At 39.4% G+C, this 19161-nt stretch overlaps 1 protein-coding gene across 3 annotated transcripts in view; it reads left to right on the plus strand.

Moving 5' to 3' along the window:
* The first annotated feature begins 61 nt into the window (after positions 1–61).
* The window catches only part of fgf14 (fibroblast growth factor 14), an 85848-nt gene continuing 66748 nt past the window's right edge, over positions 62–19161 (plus strand). Inside the window, exon 1 of one of the 3 annotated variants that reach the window (XM_067514838.1) lies at positions 62–567. In XM_067514838.1, the coding sequence (XP_067370939.1) occupies positions 360–567 (208 nt within the window). In that variant the 5' untranslated portion in view covers positions 62–359. Of the gene's footprint in view, positions 568–2429; positions 2451–14843; positions 15062–19161 lie in introns of those variants that run through there. The other 2 variants (XM_067514843.1, XM_067514840.1) reach the window with 2 other exon arrangements.

Consider the following 19161-nt stretch of genomic DNA (forward strand, 5'->3'; position numbering starts at 1 on the left):
TTGGTTGGGGCTATTATTGCAGCAGTCTGTGCATGGGATGCATCCTCCCTTGGCTTTTGATGCTGTGCAGATCCACCCTCCTCTCCTCAGAGTGATGAACTAATAGGCAATGATTGTCTCCTCGGAAATCCGCCGTGTTTCGCTGTTTTCACGTTAGTTGTGTTTGTTTACTGGCGGCCCGGCTCCTCCCGGTGCGACACATGCAATTTATAGAGTATATTTTCTATTATCGAGTAGTTGAGGAGGCATTCTTTATACGCCAGAAGAAGAAAACACAGCGTTACTACGAAGTCTGAAAGACACTGAATATTTTGCCACGTGAAATAAAACGCATAGGACCTGGATATACCTATTTTTCTATGATACAATTAGTAGCCTTGTCCCGGAGAACTGATCTAATTGTGTTATTATGCAACCGCAAGGATCTCATCTATACCTGGGTGTTTAAGCCACTGGATTGCTCTTCGCCCAAATCAATGTGGTTTCTTTGGAACATTTTCAGTAAAGGAACGCATATGCTGCAGTGTCTTTGTGGCAAGAGCCTTAAGAAAAACAAGAATCCAAGTGGTAAGCTCGTCCCTATTATGCCTACTCCTCCGTTTCGCTGTGAACCGGCTTTGTGCGTGCGTGAGACAGTGTGTGTAGGCTGTGTGTGTTGTGTGCGCGCGTGTGTGCATCTGCGTTATTCGTTTGTTTGTTGGTACTGGTGATAGATCTGCAATCATATTTATGCAGCGAGTGGATCATGCAGAGGCACTGGGAGGGGGGAACAACTTATTCTGTGCTGCTACTGTCGGCGAGCCCTGGTCTGGAGACGCGCAGTGCACAGACATACAAAAGCCCCTCTGCATCACCACGGCACCACGATCTCCTAACTTTTTAAAATACCACTCATGTAATGTCAGTAGACCAAATCCACGTATACCCATTCTGTCCAGCGTGATTCCCCTTGACCAGACCGTTCCATCCTCGTATTTACTGCAGCAGAGTCCCGCCTCTGCAACACCACTTCTCTACTCGCTATGTTTTCAGCAAGCCAGCCGGAGGAGACAAGACTATTCTTTCATGTCTATTTCTCGGCCGTTGCGGACAAATGTTTCATCACAGGCCGGGGTAAACGTGATTTGTCATGAGCTCCATGAGTTGATTGCGTGCAGAAGAACGAGGGCAGCCGAGGTGCGAACAGGACACGTAGAAACGAACTGGGCTTCCACTGCACTGATGCAAATCCTGCACTTGAGCAATCGGGACTTTTTGTGTGTGAAAAAAAAGCAATGCACAAGCCCTGCCTTCAGCATCACACCAACAATTGTTTGTTATCTTGTGTAGCTAATTAAAGATACCGCTGTAGAGCTTTCGCCAGAAAGGAATTTCAACAGGCTGTTGCAGATATGAAAGTAACCCCCTAGGTGGTCAGCATGTACTCTAGTCTACTTGTTACTTCATGCTGTGGATTTGGAGGTGATGTACTCAGGAGGTTCGCGCCCAAGTGTCCCTGGGCAAGACACTGAACCCCCAACAGCCCACCCCCATCCCCAGCCGCGCAGCACCGGTCCCAAGCCCGGTAGAAATCGGGGAGGGTTGCGTCAGAAAGGGCATCCAGCGTAAAAAAACTGTGCAAAAATCAACATGCGGACAAATGATCCGCTGTGACGACCGCGAACTCACGGGATAAGCCGAAAAAAACAAAATTAACAAATTAATTAAAGAGCTCAGCAGTAGCACAGTTCCTCTACACTGCAACTGCAGTAGCCTATGACAGATCCATCACTACTGTAACGGGACAATTTTGCCTTACTGGTGCTGCGAGAGCAACGGCAAAACATTGTCTAACACAAATTCCAACTAAAGTTTATTTTGACATTCAAGATAAGTGTCAAAGCTCAGCTGCATTGTGCTAACACTTTGTTTCTCAAATGTCAGTGCCAGTTATACCTGGCAAGTAGTTTAAAAAAAAAAAAAAACACTTACCACAAATATTGTCACACTCAATGCAGCAATTACTGTTCTGAACGCCAACAAATATCGAGAGTGGGCTGCTGCACAAAGACCACTTACATAAACTGGTTTCCCCTGTTACAAGCTAAAAGCATTATGCTAACCAAACATCGCGACTCAGCAGGAAGTGAAATTTCCTAGTTCGCCTTGTACGGAGAACAGTACACAATTAGTCTCTTATTATTAGTTATTATTAGTATTATTCAATGTATCGTTACATCTAATTGGCATCAGCTTAAAGACATATTTTTGAGGTTATCGTTAAGCGAATCTGCCAACCACCAATAAACGTAAAGAAGAATAGAACATATGTCGCGAATATGTCCCAGAGAAGAAGATTATGATGATAAGTCACTTCTGGCTGCCATATTTGTGCGGTGTAGCAGCAAACGGATATTGTTTACTATTGTTTAATGGACTCTAAAGCACTGGGCAATATATCCCGAACCGTGGTAAGTGTTTTCACACGGCCTGTGGCTTTGTATGCTATTAATCACATAATCAAGTTGAAGTTCATCTGTGCTTTCGAAAGTAAAAATGCTGATTACATAAAAGACACAATACTGGGCTAATCCACGGTTTCTGGAAAAGCTGAGACAAGACACAAACCTCATTCACTAACATCATGGTTTTTCAAGTACGAGTAGCTCACATGAACCTTTGTGGGGTTCATCAAAAAAGTATGACAAACTGATGTTGTGGGCATAATCATCAGAGTTTGTGCTCAAGCTGCAGGTAGAGTCAGTAGTTTTATGGGAAATGACTTAGGCCAAGATGCAAAGTATGTCAGTGGGGGGCTTTAGAGTTTCCTGTCACATAAGCTGCTAACTTCTTAAGCTTACACTGTCAGGCAAATCACGCAGCGGATTTGTTTCAGCTACAGCTGTGACTTAAACAATGTCAGTGGCTTTTCCTGTGCTTTTGTTGTAGTAGGATAGAGAATCCTCAGTGTGGCCCTCTGTCAGCAGAGGCAGGTGTTTCCAGTATAGCGCTCACTGGGCCTGAGCTGCAAAGGCCTAGATATAGTGCTCCAGCTCTTTGGCTGTATTTATAGCAACAGAAGATAACTGAGAGAACACAGAGAGACTAAGCCAAGCAGGCTGTATAAATAAGACTTTGTCAAGCTATAAACATTGGAGATTGTTGTCTGTATTTTTTTCCACTTGCATCAAACTTACTGTACTGTGTGTTGAAATACGTAGTCATCCAACATGGCACTTGCTTTTAGCTTATGTAGTTTAGAGAAGTATTGGCTGTTCAAAGTACAAGTAGCAACAAGATCTATTAGTGTTTCTCATTCACATATTTGTAATAGCAAGTAGTTTTGTGTGTTGAGTTTGTCTATAAGCACTTGTTATAGTGATTATGTGTAACCTACATGTCTGTGAGCCTCCAATGTATCTAGGCATCGTAATACTGTAGGCGATCAAAGTACAAAAAGTTTCACGGCCTCATGACTATTGCATTGCACTGACATTAAGTGGTTTAAAGCATCTCCTCTTTTTGGAGCCCTCCACAGTCAAGCCGTGGACTGTGAACTGTCACTTTGCTTTATAAGGCTAATGATAAAAGAAATCGCCAAGAGATTCTGCATTTTGATACAAGGGAAATATTTATTTAAAGTTTTAGCACAAAATTGAGTGATTTGTTGTTGTTTTTTTTTTGTCATTATGTAAAGATTTTATGTCCACGTTTATACCCCTTTTGTAAAATTCCCTTGAGGTAAAGTCTTGAGCCTTTGTAGTCACTGACCTGGTAATATTTTTCCATCTGCATCACTGTTGTTCAGTAAGATTGCTGACTTATCTGCTGTAGCATGTCCCTAGGGCTGGTGGTCTGGTACAACTGGCATTGCTGACCTACCCTTAATGTTTGCTGTCTTGTGTAACAGCATTGGTACATGTCTTTAAGTGAATGTACTTCATTAAGTCAATTAAGTCACGAGCTATCTGAGTGGAATGGATGGAGCTACAGTAAGGTTCAGCCTGTGGTCTGTGTAGCAGTGATGATTGTGAAAATGACCAAATTTTTATCATTGTAAAACTTTCAGAATGTCATTGAAGAATGTGTAGACACTGAACCCCTAACAGCCCATTCCCATCCCCAGCTGTGCAGTGCCGGTCCAAGCCCGGTAGTAATTGAGGAGGGTTGCGTCAGGAAGGGCATCCGGCGTAAAAACTGCCAAAATCAACATGCGGACAATGATCCGCTGTGACAACTCTGAACTCTCCGGATGAGCTGAAAGGACGAAAAAATAAAAATAAAAAATTGAAGGATGCATAGAGCTGAATGAATGATGGTGGTTTAGTGAGAGCATTTGGTGATTAAATGTTACAGGAGTGACTTATGTCATGATCTGCCATACATAATAAAGAAAGAGACTTTTGATTGGTCCTCACTGACATATCTAGAATAGAATTCAGTGCTGTTGATGTAAAGCCAAAATGCTAGATTGCCAAAAGGAGCAGTGATTTATAGAAAGCAAAGTGCAAGTACTGATTACAAAGTACTCTGGTACGTCACTTTCCTCCAACCGTCCAAAGGCATGCATGTTAGGTTAATTGGTGACTCTTAATTGCCTGTAGGTGTAAATGTGAGTGTAAATGATTGTCTGTCTCTGTATGTCTCCGTGTTGGCCCTGTCTAGCTACCTGTCCAGGTTGTACCCCGTCTCTAGCCCAGTGACAGCTGGGATAGGCTCCACTGCGACCCTGAAAAGGATAAGCGGTTAAAGATGATGGATGGATGGATGACTTGTGGCACATAAACTTATAAAAACATATAAAAATAAATCTGCAGATATACACAGATAAGCCACAAAATTAAAACCCCCGACAGGTGTAGTGACTAACATTTATCTCCTTACAATGACACCTGTCAAGGGATGGGATATATTAGGCAGCGAGTTAACAGTCTTTTTTCTTTTTTGAAAAACAGGCAACTGTACAGAAATGAGCAATTCTGACGAGGGCCAAATTGTGATAGTGAGACGACTGAGTCAGAATGTCTCCAAAATGACAGGTCTGTGGAGTGTTCCAGTATACAGTGCTTAGTACTTATCAAAAGTGGTCCAAGAGAGAATAAAATGGTAAACTGGCGACAGGATCGTGGGGGCCAAAGGATCACTGATGTGAATGGTAGCCCATCTGGTCAAGGTCCCACAGAAGAGCTAATGTAGCACAAATTTTCAATGTAACTTTGACAAGTACCAACTACCTAAACTCCCTTTTCTAACAAGGGCATTCACTAATAGCATTGGCCCCTTGCAGAAGCATAATCCCTTCTGCCACAGTGCAAACAATGTTTGGGCAAGGTTTGAGGTACAAGACAAAGAGTTTTGCTGACATGACAAGGATTTGCCGCTGATGTCCTGGTGCCAGATACCAGGACGCACCTTCAAAGATCTTGCAGAGTCCATGGGTTCAAGTTTCCATAATGGGTCAGTGCTGTTGTGGCTATATGAGGGAGACCTACACAATATTAGGTTTCTATGTTGTAGCTGATTAGATATAAGAACAACAAATGATTAGCAAGAATAGTAAGACTGATTTCACTCATGACTGCCATATATGCATGTTCATGTGTCTGTGTGCCTTTTGCCGTCATGTCAAGTTTATGAATTAGTGTTTTAAATGTGCACATTTTTTTTCCTGACCATACATTGTCATAGTGAAATGACACATTTATTTTACTCATTTATTCAACTCAGAAACAATTCTCAAATTCTGCTTAGTCCAAGATCCTGCCTGTTTTTAGAATTTTAAAAGAGGCTAGAGTTCTATTCAGGTAAAACATACTCCATTAATTCGTGTGACATGCCCACGTTAGTTTAATTTGTGGGTAGCAAAGAAACAGCAGTGTAATTAAAGGGAATGTAAACAAGAACTCCTACAATTAGAATAACAGCAGGGCCAGCTAAAATATCCTCCTCCAAGTACCACTGTGGCACGTTGCTAGGTTTCAAACAGAAACATTGCAGCAAGTTTGTAAAAGGCCAAGCCGCAGTAGCTTTTCTGATGATACATGTGGGTATTGTAGGCCGTGGCATTTCAGTTAAAATAAAAAAGACTTTACAGTAAACAGGTTTGTTAGAATCCATCCTGAAAACAGGACTTTTTAATACTATGTGTCTCACTGATGAACTGCTTACAAAATATTGGCAGTACACGTTTCCTTACAATGTGTACATGTGAGTAAAAAAGGTAAAAAAAATGCATCAAAAACGATTTTATACTTTGAGGCTGTGAATGACAGATTTTCCTCTTGTGAAATTCAGAAAAGCCGTGATTCCTGTTACGCTTTTGAGATAATTTGAGAAAGGGAATGGAGTTTCACATTGTTGCAGTGAGCATGTCAGAAGTCAACAAGAAGAATAGTTTCACTCATCTTTTTGGGCATTAAAACGCCAGTAGCATCATCAGATTCCACAGCGCATTTGTATGGTCCGTCCGGCTCCTGAGAGAATATGACCTGTGAAACAATCATGTTTGCATACAGATCTGCTCAGATGAAAAGACAAATGTATATAGAGATAGAAAGGATGAAAGGGGCAAAACTGTGAAATGGATTTGTTCTTTCAGGATAGATAACATATATTGTTTTGTCCATAATCTTAAGACTTACTACTGTAGGCGAGCATGCAAAAATGATACACCCATGACCTCACATCACACCAACCGTGCCAATATTTTTGTATTGTGTTTCCGTAAATGATTCGAAGTTTCAAGGTGTTTCCAACCAAACCAAAGACAAGTGAATGCTGGACTTGCTGTACATTAGTCAAGTACTCAGATGCATGTCTCCATATACTGAAACTGTTCATTACCGGCTGGATGTGTACACGGTCAGCTGTGATAATATATCAGTATTCTGTTTATATGTTGTTTCTGCTGTCGAGGAAAATCTGTAAATGCAGGTCACAACATTCAGTAAATAAATACTGCATGCAAACTAAAGTGCTAGTTTGAGGCAGGGCAAAGCCTAAACATTGTAATTTGAAAGTTTGTTTTTCTGCCTGTTTTTTCAGCTTTTCTGAACCCATCTTGAGTAATCTGCTCCATTTTCTGTCAGCCTATGGCTTCAATAACTTACATATTAGATAATAACACAGTGAAATAGAGTCAGCCTTTTCAAATGGAGCCAAACAAAAATGATGGATTTGTGTTTCTAGCTAATGGTGCAAGAAGGGTACCTCTCCTGTACCTTGCAATTTTTTACTAAAGACATTAGATTGACATTAGAGTTAGTATTAGCAATTAGAATAAACTGGTAGCCCGGGTAACCACTTTAAAAAGGTTGGTTTTCTTTAGAAGATCATTTAATGCACCTTTCCTTTCAAAAAATAAATAAATAAGTCTCAAAACATCTCAAGCCAAAGATGACATTTATGTTTTGCTCAAACTGTTGGTGTGCAACAAAACTGTCAATTTCACAAGTGGGTGTTATAAAACACATTGAATGTCTGATAAATTTGTTGTAACTTTGTTAAAGGCCAAACAAATGTGCTGTAGTTATATTGAGAATGAGCTGCAGGTAGAGTCTGAGTGAGGATTGATGATTAGTTGATTGCTTTTAGTCATAAATACAGTTTGCTACCTGTGGTGTGAAACGCTCCTTTGAAGAACATCATGTGGTTGAATGTGAATTACAAGGTGATTACTATGAATGTTGCTGATTTGGCAAATTTAGACAGCTTTGAAGAAGTGTTTTCTTTGGATTTTTTTTTTTATTAGACTGTCTATATGCATGTTTTATACAAAGCACATTGAAATCAGTCAACATGGGAAACCACTGATAGCAAATGCTCAAGCATTTTAGAGATTATTTTTCTCCTCTGATGGCAGCTGTGTTTTTGTGGCTGTTTTCTCGTATGTTTGACACAGAGAGGGGAAATCAGCCATTTGTGGATGAGTACTGCCAGTCTTGTCAGATCTGAAGGAATAACCTTAGAGACTGTAATACAAAATTTTTCGACAGCACTAGATAGACAATCTCTATTTGCCAGTTGTTGGCTATGTCCCCAATAAGATTGCTTGTAGGCCATTGATTTCACACATGCAGACAAGTGCATGCTTTTTTCAAGCTTATCTTGCTTGAAGAAAAGTCAGTTTTTATGAGTTAAAGCTGGCTAGTTACACCAAATTTAGTGTCATCTACTGGTTGAAAGCTCTGTCTTGGAATATTTTTTTCTTCGATATGCATTCCACTTTGAGAAAATACATAACGTTTGGTTTCACATTTGTTTTATATAAATGGAAATGTTCTGTTTACTGTTCACTGGAAAATTTGTGCCTTAAAAATAAATTATGCCACTGGTTTCTAGCAGGTGAGCGCTGGGACTACTCCTATGAAGTAACTCTGGGAGAAGTTTGGTTGACTTATCATGAACGCACTGTGAAAACAGCGTTTGTTTTTCGTCAGCATTATCCAAAAATTGCTAATTATGACCAGGGAGTGGTGCCTTTTTTAAATTGAGACTCCTGTAAAGAAGATTAAGTACCAAATGGCTGCATGCATTAGGGTGCTAAACGACATAAAAATGAATAATTAGTTATTCCTCTGTCCATTAGTACTGGCGTTCAAATACAGAAGATACACAAGTTGTTGTTTTAATTTTGATTTTATTTAACCTTACACCAGCAGAAAATAATGTTGGGTCAATCAGGCATTTGTGGCCTTTGAAGTAATGCTGGGTTACTACTACAGTTGATAATTGAGCACAGTTGCTCTGCTGCTAATGATTGCAGCTGATGTTACAGTAGACACATACACATGATTTAATCCAGTCCTTACCCTTTTCTTCTGAAAAGACACCATCATTCAAATTGATGCCCGTCATGCCTAATCACAGCTGTCAAGCTTTGACTAGAAAAATCACTGCTCAGAGGAGGACTTTAGCAAACATTTAATTTAATCAATGCTGATAGCATATGTGTATGTACTGTCTTTTATGAAAATATATATCCTATACTGTCTTACCACTTCACTGTAATAATTAGATGGAACTTTATATTTAATTTAGTTTTAAAGAGGCCATACACAATTCACTTAGTTCTTCACCTTTGCAGAAACTATTCCAGGAAATCGAGGTGCAACTCAAAATAGTCATCACAGTAGGGTAGAATATCCTTTGTCCCCACTTGTTTTTTTCCCCTGTGTCACAAGCAGGCTCTATACATCATCGTGTAATTTGGCTCATCCTGTGTCCTTAATAGTAAGAGCTGTGAGAATATTCCCCACTCCTGCTTGTGAAGGCATACTTAGCTTTGTGAGAAGCAGGGGTGTAACACAGCTCTAAGCAGGTTCCATCTAACATATGACATCTTAATAGATCCCAGAGAACTGAAGCTGCTGTGATTTCCAGGAGCTACTGTGGTCCTGTGGGCTTGGTTGATGCGCTGTGCTCTGAATCACATAAAGACTAATAACACAGTTAAAGAATAACAAAGACACTCACACACCGATAGGGGAGCCAACACTCACCGGGAGGAACTAAGTTGGGGTTCAGTGTCTTGCTCAAGGAGATTTCGACATGTGACCGGAGGAGCCAGTGATCAAACCAACGACTGCGGGATTAGTGGACAACCGCTTTACCTTTCTCTACCTGTGCCAAAGCTGGCAGTTGTCGGAAAGCATTGTTGCAGCTCTTATGCATGCTTGAATGCGACAATGTGAATACTTTCTTATGTTTTGTTAATTTGATAGACACTAGTGGCAGATATTGTGAAATATGTAGATTAGCGCTAGATAAACAGCAGTAGAAAGCATTAACATTTGTTGCAGCGTACTGCAAATTAGTAAAAATACAGTTATAATAGAGCCTTGCTTAACAACATCTTATATGATTTACTTTACATATACAGGTGTTGGTCATATAATTAGAATATCTTCACAAAGTTGAATTATTTCACTAATTCCATTCAAGAAGTGAAACTTGTATAATGTATACATTCAATCCACACAGACTGATATATTTCAAGTATTTATTTCTTTTAATTTTGATGATTATAACTGACAACTAATGAAAACCCCAAATTCAGTATCTCTGAAAATTAGAATATTATTTAAGACCAATACAAAGAAAAGATTTTTTCACACTCTAATCAGATAATTAACTCAAAACACCTAAAAAGGCCTTTAAATGGTCTCTCAGTCTAGTTGTGTAGGCTACACAATCATGGGGAAGACTGCTGATTTGACAGTTGTCCAAAAGACGACCATTGACACCTTGCACAAGGAGGGCAAGACACAAAAGGTCATTGGATAAGAGGCTGGCTGTTCACAGAGCTCTGTGTCTAAGCACATTAATAGAGAGGCAAAGGGAAGGAAAAGTGTAAAGGCAATAGGGATAACCGCACCCTGGAGAGAATTGTGAACCAAAACCGATTCAACAATGTGGGGGAGATTCACAAAGAGTGGACTGCAGCTGGAGTCAGTGCTTCAAGAACCACTACGCACAGATGTATGCAAGACCTGGGTTTCAGCTGTCGCATTCCTTGTGTCAAGCCACTCTTGAACAACAGACAGCGTCAGAAGCGTCTCAAAACGTACTGGACTGCTGCTGAGTGGTCCAAAGTTATGTTCTCTGATGAAAGTAAACTTTGCATTTCCTTTGGAAATCAGGGGCCCAGAGTCTGGAGAAAGAGAGGAGAGGCACAGAATCCACGTTGCTTGAGGTCAAGTGTAAAGTTTCCACAGTCAGTGATGGTTTGGGTGCAATGTCATCTGCTGGTGTTGCTCCACTGTGTTTTCTGAGGTCCAAGGTCAACGCAGCTGTATACCAGGACGTTTTAAAGCAGTTCATGTTTCCTGCTCTGACCAACTTTATGGAGATGCAGATTTCTGCAGTAATTCAGGCAAAAGGAGCCCCAACTAAGTATTGAGTGCTGTACATGCTCATACTTTTCATGTTCATATTCAGTTGGCCAGGATTTCTAAAAATCCTTTCTTTGTATTGATCTTAAGTAATATTCAAATTTTCTGAGATACTGAATTTGGGGTTTTCATTAGTTGTCAGTTATAATCATCAAACATAAAAGATATAAACACTTGAAATATATGAGACTGTGTTGAATGAACGTATACATTATACAAGTTTCACTTCTTGAATGAAACTAGTTAAATAAATCAACTGTGTGAAGACATTCTAATTATACGACCAGCACCTGCATAATTAGACAATCATAGAGGATTTTTTTTCAAGTTATAGTTGTTACTTAATATTTCTGTTTTTAAGTGATTTTCCATAAGCTCTAGACTAATGGGGTTAAATGTCATGGTTTGGTAATTTTACAACATGTAGAACAAACCCCATTTACGTCAGTTGTCTGCTAACATATCAATGAATAAAAATGTATGCAATGTGGTTTTGAACTGGAAACCTCCAGGTTACCAGATGGCTGATGCACCTCCTGATGAATGGCTGATTCAGGAACAAAACATAAACATTAATATATTTTCAATGCAACATGGACAGCTGCAAGTAAGTGGTGAATGCTGCATGTTTATTGGCTCTCAGATGCTGAAGAAAATGACTCTTTAGGTAATGAAATTTGGCATTGAATGACGATGCATTTTTGGATACTTAATAGTATTCAAGATATTTAGTAGGGACCATAAAAATGTCTGCAGTTCAGTTCACCAGTTCAGTTCTTCAGTTAGTTTATTGAACTTGAACCTGAATTGCACTGACCTTTTGAAAGCTACAAAGTATGCCACACCTCACCGTTTGTAGAACAGAGATCTCATTCTAGCCACTTTTGAACACTCTAATTAGTGCTGTTTAGTTCAGTGTGCACATATCAAAAAATAACCTGTTCAGAAATAATGCAATGATTTGCAAATCATTAAAAATCTATATATGAAAGCAACGTTGACCCTATAGAATGTTGAAACTGAGATATGATTGTTTTTTGAAGTATAAAAATGTTGATTTTGAATTTGATGACAGCAACACGTTCCTGTAATGTTTGCCAGGTTTTGTTTCAGCAACACTGTGTTCGGGAACTAAGGAGACCAATCACTTTATTTTAAGCAAAGAATTTTCCTAATCTTGTTTGATAAGAAATTTTAGCTACTCAAGAGTTTGGGTTTTCCTCTTCAGCTTTGGGCTCATCTGTAATAACTGTGAAACACTTTGCAATCGCTGAGTAGGCCAGAAAAAAGATGGATTTAAAAATGTGTTTGTTAAAAGTTATAGTTTAGTGTTTTTGCTTAGAAAATATGTTTGCTAAAAAATGTATTTCTTATAATAACCAAACATACATTGTTGTATGCACATGTCGCATGTCTGTCTTAAAATTGCAAATAATGAGCAGCTCAAGTCTGAGATCATGATGCATTGCAGGTGCACAGAATGAGGACAGTCTGTTAGTGAGTACATGTACTGAAGTTGAATGCATAAAAATAATGACATAAATTTATACAAATCAGCCTACTTATACATTTACCAAATAAAATGGAACCTAGTGTTAACTTTGGTGTGTACTTTGTTGGACCAGCAGCTGAAGAGTTAAAGGGTCGGCAGTGTGCTGAGTGACTCCATTTATTACCAGTAATGTTATTTCGAGTCCGTCTTCCAGGAGCGGGAAATTATGCACGTGCATTTGCATATTACTGAAACTGTAGGGCGAGTTATGTTCCTGGTGGCTCTGATGACATGACTCTGTCTTCTTTCAAATTTATCAAACAGGTTGAACATACAGGTTTGTGTGTGTGTGTGTGTGTGTGTGTGCCAGTCATACAACCAGAGGCACAATACTAAAGCGATGGCCTGCTGCTCCACTGTTTTCGAGCAATGACGGCTGCTAAAGGGAAACAGAGCGATATCAGCTGGGTCTGCTGCTCCTTTCCTGTGCTGCGAGTACATTGTAGTGATTTGATTATGATTGATTGCTGATATGATTTCATGACTCACTGTTGGGCTGTAGCTAATTTATTACTCTTATCTGTCATCTGACTGTACTCCCTGCTGATGGAACAAGCTGAACAGGACGCGGTCTCTGTTTCTCTATTAGCACGTAATACGGCACAATAGCGTTGAGGCATGTTGGACACAGTTTGCAATGTAAGTGTAACAATTCAAAACGTATAAAAGGACAAGAAATGGTTTCCAGTGGTACAAAAATGTGAATTACACAGTAATCACTCCTCTACTTCGAAGACTGATTAGTTTGTATTCCTGGTGAAATGCAGGAGAAAAGAAAATACACTATATAAAAAAGACAAAGCAGCAGACATATTGTGTCGATTTTGTGGTATTTCACGTTTATTAGCGGCTTTAGCTAACAGTTTTGTATAATTTAGTGTACAGTGTTGTCTCATTGTTGAAGAGTCAGGAAGTTTTTATGGCTCTAGCCACAGATGCTACCAAAGAATCTGCCTCCTGGCATCTTCCTTAATCAGTAAATTCCCTCCTCATTTTATAAAGTGCTTTGCTGTGTTTTGTCATCAGATAAGTCTTAAAACTGTTGGATATAGTACTACAACAGGACGTTATGGATCGTATTTAGTTATCTCAGTGATATCTGAAACCATTTGCATTTTTCTTCATTTTGTCCCTACTCTCTTTTTGTTTCAATGCCGCCTTATAGGAGCTGATCCCCCTGCTTGAGGGGAATTCTCCATCTTATCAACACACTTGACACAGAGTTTTTCTAACTGTAGGAGCTGGGTCTCTGTGGCTTTAAGGTGAATTGAGATCGATATATAGTACCAAATGATTTGTACTATATGTTAACCAACTTAAGAGGCATTTTTTGGGGGGTCTTCAGTCATTTAATCCTCATGTATTTACCTGCTTCAGACACGTGCACATTGTCTATGTCCATCTGCCTCTCGCACTCCTCTCCTGCCGTACAGGGGTCTGTTGTGTGCAGTGCTGGTGTTTGTGTGGTGGCTACATTATGCTGTGTAGATTTTTGCTGCAGTGCAGCAGGCAGTATTGTGCTGCTGCTGCTGCCTCTGTCTCCCCTTGCTCTCTCTCTCTCTCTCTCTCTCTCTCTCTCTCTCTCTCTCTCTCTCTCTCTCTCTCTGTGTGTATGCATTCATTTTTGTGTACATTGTTTTGGAGCAGTGGAACACTTCCAGACAGTTATGCTATAAAGAAAGAAAAAATGGCATTAGCTCCAAAGCTTCGGTCTCATTCATCACACCTAGCAACCCCAGTACCTTCCTCTTTCTCCCGGCCACTTACTCAGCTTTGTTAACATTTTTATGATGACCTTTCCGAAGTTCTCATTTTTGTTCCTGATTTCACCTCTTGCACATCCTTTCTTGAAACTCAATTGCCACAGTTTTAGGTTGCCTACCCCCTGTGGCTGTTGTCCTTTATTGAGAGAGGAAGGGAGGGAGGGATGATGGGGTGGGCACTGACTAAAGTAACCCGTTTGTGGCAGTGAGTGCTTGGCTCTTTGCAAAGTTGTTTTCAGTTATACACACTAGACTAGAGACTGTCTAGCCTTCAGGTGCTATGTGTCAGAGATCACACAGTCACAGCACCAGAAGAGAGATTAGATGCTGAATTATTTTTTTTGTTTCTTTCCTTTTGTTTTGGGAATTGATTTAACACCTGCACTTGCTGGTGCATGCCACACAGGCAGTTTCTAAATTGCTGTTCCACCAACACCATTTAGCCCCGACATGACAGCACTTGACATGTCTAGTAGGTTAACTCCAGCCAGCTAAGAAAGTGTCAGCGCTATCTGTGCAATTCCATTATCTGCATGTTGGAAGATTCTGGTGGGGAGATGGTGGCGGGGTCTTCACAAGTGGGTGTCAGGCAAGATAAGCGTGTTTGTAAATGTGTGAGAAGGTGGACGTGCTCGTGTAATCGAGGTAAATGGTTTGGTTAAGCTCTGTGGGACATTGTGTCAGGAGTGTAAACAGTTGGGCAGCAGTGCAAGAGATTTTTTTTATTCTATATTCTGTGAAATCTGTTGACCAAAATTAAGAAAAGACAAGCTAGATCCAGTTTGTGCGTGTGCGGGAAAATATGGAGGCGGCATCTTTTGCAAAGATTGTGGAGCGGCGTGTACGTAAAGCAATAAAAGCTCAAGCAGAGTATGGTAAGTCCCAGCAGAAAGTTTGGCAAATTATTGGACAGGAATCTTGACATTTGTACATACTTTTACACTTGTTGTCTTTTCTACAATGTTATGTTCCACCTGTCATGACAGTGGTTTTTAATTTATGAAATTATTGAACCACGGTGTTGGTATGATTGACATTAATCATCTGCAACATACAAAACAAGCGCATAGCCATGATGCAGACTCATTTGAACGGCGGAAAGTTTTATCAATGCACTCTGCTTCTACACCAATAAAACTAATCACTGCATTGCAGATGATCAAACCTGAAGGTCACACTTTGTAATGTGTGTGTTTGTGTGTGTGAGAGATTGATGTTGGCATGTCTACGTATGTGTAGTTCACTCTCCTAATTATTTATAATGCAGCAGCATGCCAAAGAGGAGGAGGTAATTTTATGTAATGCTTTTGGATCTTTACTTTATTTGAATTTTTTTCTGCATAAAATATTAACTCTTTTTATGGCAAAGATAGAAAACCAAGAAAACTGATGCATAGTTGTAGCTCTGCAGTAGCACCAAACTCTTCTCTTGTTTTGCCTTAGGTTTTATACAAAGACATACGGACATGTACTTGAGACACCCAGCATCTAGAAAAACCTCACAAACTTACTTACCTAACACGTTATAAGAGAATTGGTCTTTAATCGCTCTTTGATAATGGCTTGTGCGAGAACTACTCTCTTTCCATCGGCTCCAAGGCCGAACACCATGATCGTCTTTTGTGACGCTCTCAATGGGATAATCTCTTTTCAAACTCCTTTGTTAGCGGTGGAAAAGTTACGTAACAGCTCAAAACCAATGTTGAAAGACATTACATCAATGTATTAACAAATAAATGTTTGCTGTAGATGTTAAGAAACTGGAGATGTGAAGACAGATTAATAACTTTTTACAGACAGATTGTCTGTAGTTGTGACAAATGCTACACGATCAGCCTGACTTTTGGTGCTACACTGTACACGTTGTCCACCTTGACGTATTACACACAGACGTATTACATGTCGGAAGCACACTGCATATCGCTTTCCAGACAATAATGATGGATAAACAGAGTACTGGCAAAAAAAAGTTACATCTAATTATTAGTTCCCATAAAACACACAGGTTTGAACTATTTGAATATTGAATATGAATTTTGCAAATTTTTTAAATAAGAAGGCAAACCATGACAATTAGAGCTATAACTACTTATATAAATGTGTATTTGAACATGTGTTGTAAAAGATCTACAGACTGACACATTTCAAAATAAAGTTAATAACGAAAATCAGATTAAACAACACAACACACAAATGGTTGGGCTACCAGAAAGTAACTGATCAACATCTTTGGCTGTCTTCATCCTAATGCTCGCATGTTGTAGCGGGTCCTCGCCAGTTTCCTCGTTTGTCCCCCAGCGTTGGCTATGTTTGATCACCCCGGCACATTGCTCATGCGATTTAGAATGTGAATGTCTCGTTAACAAGTTTTGCATGATGCACAACAACTTAATTGGAATCAGAACCATATTGTAAAAGAGTCTTCCAGGACAAACAGTGGTTAGTCTAATCATAAAATTGATGAAACGTCACACCCCTTCATCCCCAACCCCTAAAGCTTCCTTTCTTACAAATGTTAAACTTGAACGGTTATGTCAATTTAACTACCCCCCTTGGTAGTACAAAGGGGGATCAACATTGATCTTCCACACCTGCATCATACATTTTTACAGGATTGTGAGGTGCAGGTTTGTGCAATAATCCTGCCTTGAATGGCTAATAGCCATTGCTGTCTCTTGTGCCTTGCAGACACACGTGTTAAGTGAAGAAACAGGAAAAGGTCAAAATGGCTTATGACTTACTGTTACTGCAAATTGTACTCTCCTTGTTTATGTGCCATCTGCATTTGTTTGTGCCACATGCACCTCTCTCCTTTTTTAGCTATGCATAGTAATAGTAACTTTGGAGATATGTTAATAGAGGCAGACTGTATATTTACTAATGTCAGTTTCGCATGGAATTGTCTCCATATTTATAGATCAGTTTTAAAAAAATGGGAAATTAAATGTAAAGTAGTTTGGTGTTCACAACTTGCAATTGAAATGTGGCGCCATTATCCAAGCAAATCTTGTCCACAGTGCTTTTATCGGTGTGCTAATCGATGTTTTTCCTCTGCTGCACGATTAAGGGTTTAAGTTATGTTTTAATAATGATTTCTCAGCCTGTAGCAACCTTCCTATATGATGCTGGCATTGCAGTATGAATGTGGGAGTGTGCTATAACACAGCATACAGCACAGTGAGAGGGAGAAAGGTCTGGCCAAGGTGTTTCACAGCACGTCGCTCAGGCAATAACCAAAAACCCTGTCTGAAGCTGAGTAAAAGTGAAAGGCCTGTTTGCTGAGTAATTATACTCTGTCAAAGAGCTTAGCTTATAGAAATATGTTATTCATTTTCTTCCCTTCAGTTCAACACGGAATATAATTATCACAATATTGTTATAATGTGTTAGATGACAAATTTAGGATTCGTGACCAGGGCAACCAGCCTATAACTGATCTGCTGTATTGATTTCTATTTTATGCTATTATTATTTTTTGAAGTTTTCTGATAAATTCTGCTGCCTGAAACAGTAGGGTTTTACAAGGATCCTAAATGCAGTGTATAATGGGCGAGAAGTAAAGGATTATGTAATACCACTGCGGGCTGAGATCATGTCATTTGTGGAACTTGGTACATAAACAGAAAGTCTTCATTTACTGTATATCCTTTTTTTGGGGGAATGTTTGTAATTTCCTCCTTGACCAGAATCCATAAATATTGGCTTGAATTCTGCATGTAGGTGTGAGCAGGGAAATTGGACTAGTGTAGCTCAAAAAATGAATTACTATAGAAACAAATTGCAGATCAGCTCAGTAGTACTTCCAGACTAAATCTATTAGTTTTGTATATGCTTTATGAAGGACCCCGCTGTTACATGGGGTTTATTACTTAAAGGGAATTTAACAATATGACTTACAAGTGGGCGAATAATATAATAACTGGTTGTAATTGGCTTTGTGATGCCTATCCCTTATTTTCTTGTTACAAATGGACGTTTCACACTAGTGTAGGTCTTAAATTAAAGGTGCACCACTAGATCAGCTTTTGAATATCAAAAGCTCCGACGTATGAAGTGTGTTCAGGGACACTACAAAGAGTGGATAACTACAAAGTTATCTTTAGGTTCATTTTATTTTTGCCAAACTCACACAAGCAACGTTTAGTTGCATGAGTTAGGCATATTCATTGTTTCCCATGTTAGTAGTAAAGTAGATTTAGATATAATAAATAGTAAATTTGTTGGAATTTAAGAGGTTTGGTTATTTTAAAAACACTACATAACTCTTATTTCCACCGTGAGACACTGAACTATCCCACTCCTCTACCACTATATTTAGCAGTCTGGCACTGCCATGAGAAAACTATACTCACTGTAATTGATGGCTACTTTGTGGTGTGTTTCAGAAGTCCAGAAGGAAACAGAGTATCACATTACAGTGTCCACCTAATTTTCTGACCTCCTTTTGCTATTCATCATTGTGATACAACCTTCATTATTTCCAATAGGGAAACAACCATTCAAGTACTCACAATGGAGAATACTGTAATAATCTACACTAAATGCACTGATTTGTAATATAAAGTTACATCTTATTGAATATTTCATTAATCGAGTGACATATAGGCCACAGGCGGTAAACTGAGATTAAAGCAAGTTAAACTGTAACTTAACCATTTCTTGAATTGGCAAATAACAAGTACAACGTGAAAGAAATGTGAAAAGTGACTTTGTGCTGCTGCTGGGAACAAGATCAACAAAAGGAGGAAGCTTTGTTTACAATCAATAAAACAAAGTATGAAACTTTAGTCAGGGTCTCCTCCCAGGTAAGAGAGGTCATTGTCCTGGTGGTTGTGTAAAGTGAGAACTGTGGTTAAATGCTGCTAATGGTATCCCCTGGCTGCTAGACAAACCACCTACTAATGAAATGAGGAGACAGTCTTAACCACTGGCATAAAACAGTGATGGATACACAGTGGAGGGAAGCAATCACTTG

The sequence above is a fragment of the Channa argus genome, chromosome 9 (assembly GCF_033026475.1).
Source record: "Channa argus isolate prfri chromosome 9, Channa argus male v1.0, whole genome shotgun sequence".
Lineage (NCBI taxonomy): Eukaryota > Metazoa > Chordata > Actinopteri > Anabantiformes > Channidae > Channa > Channa argus.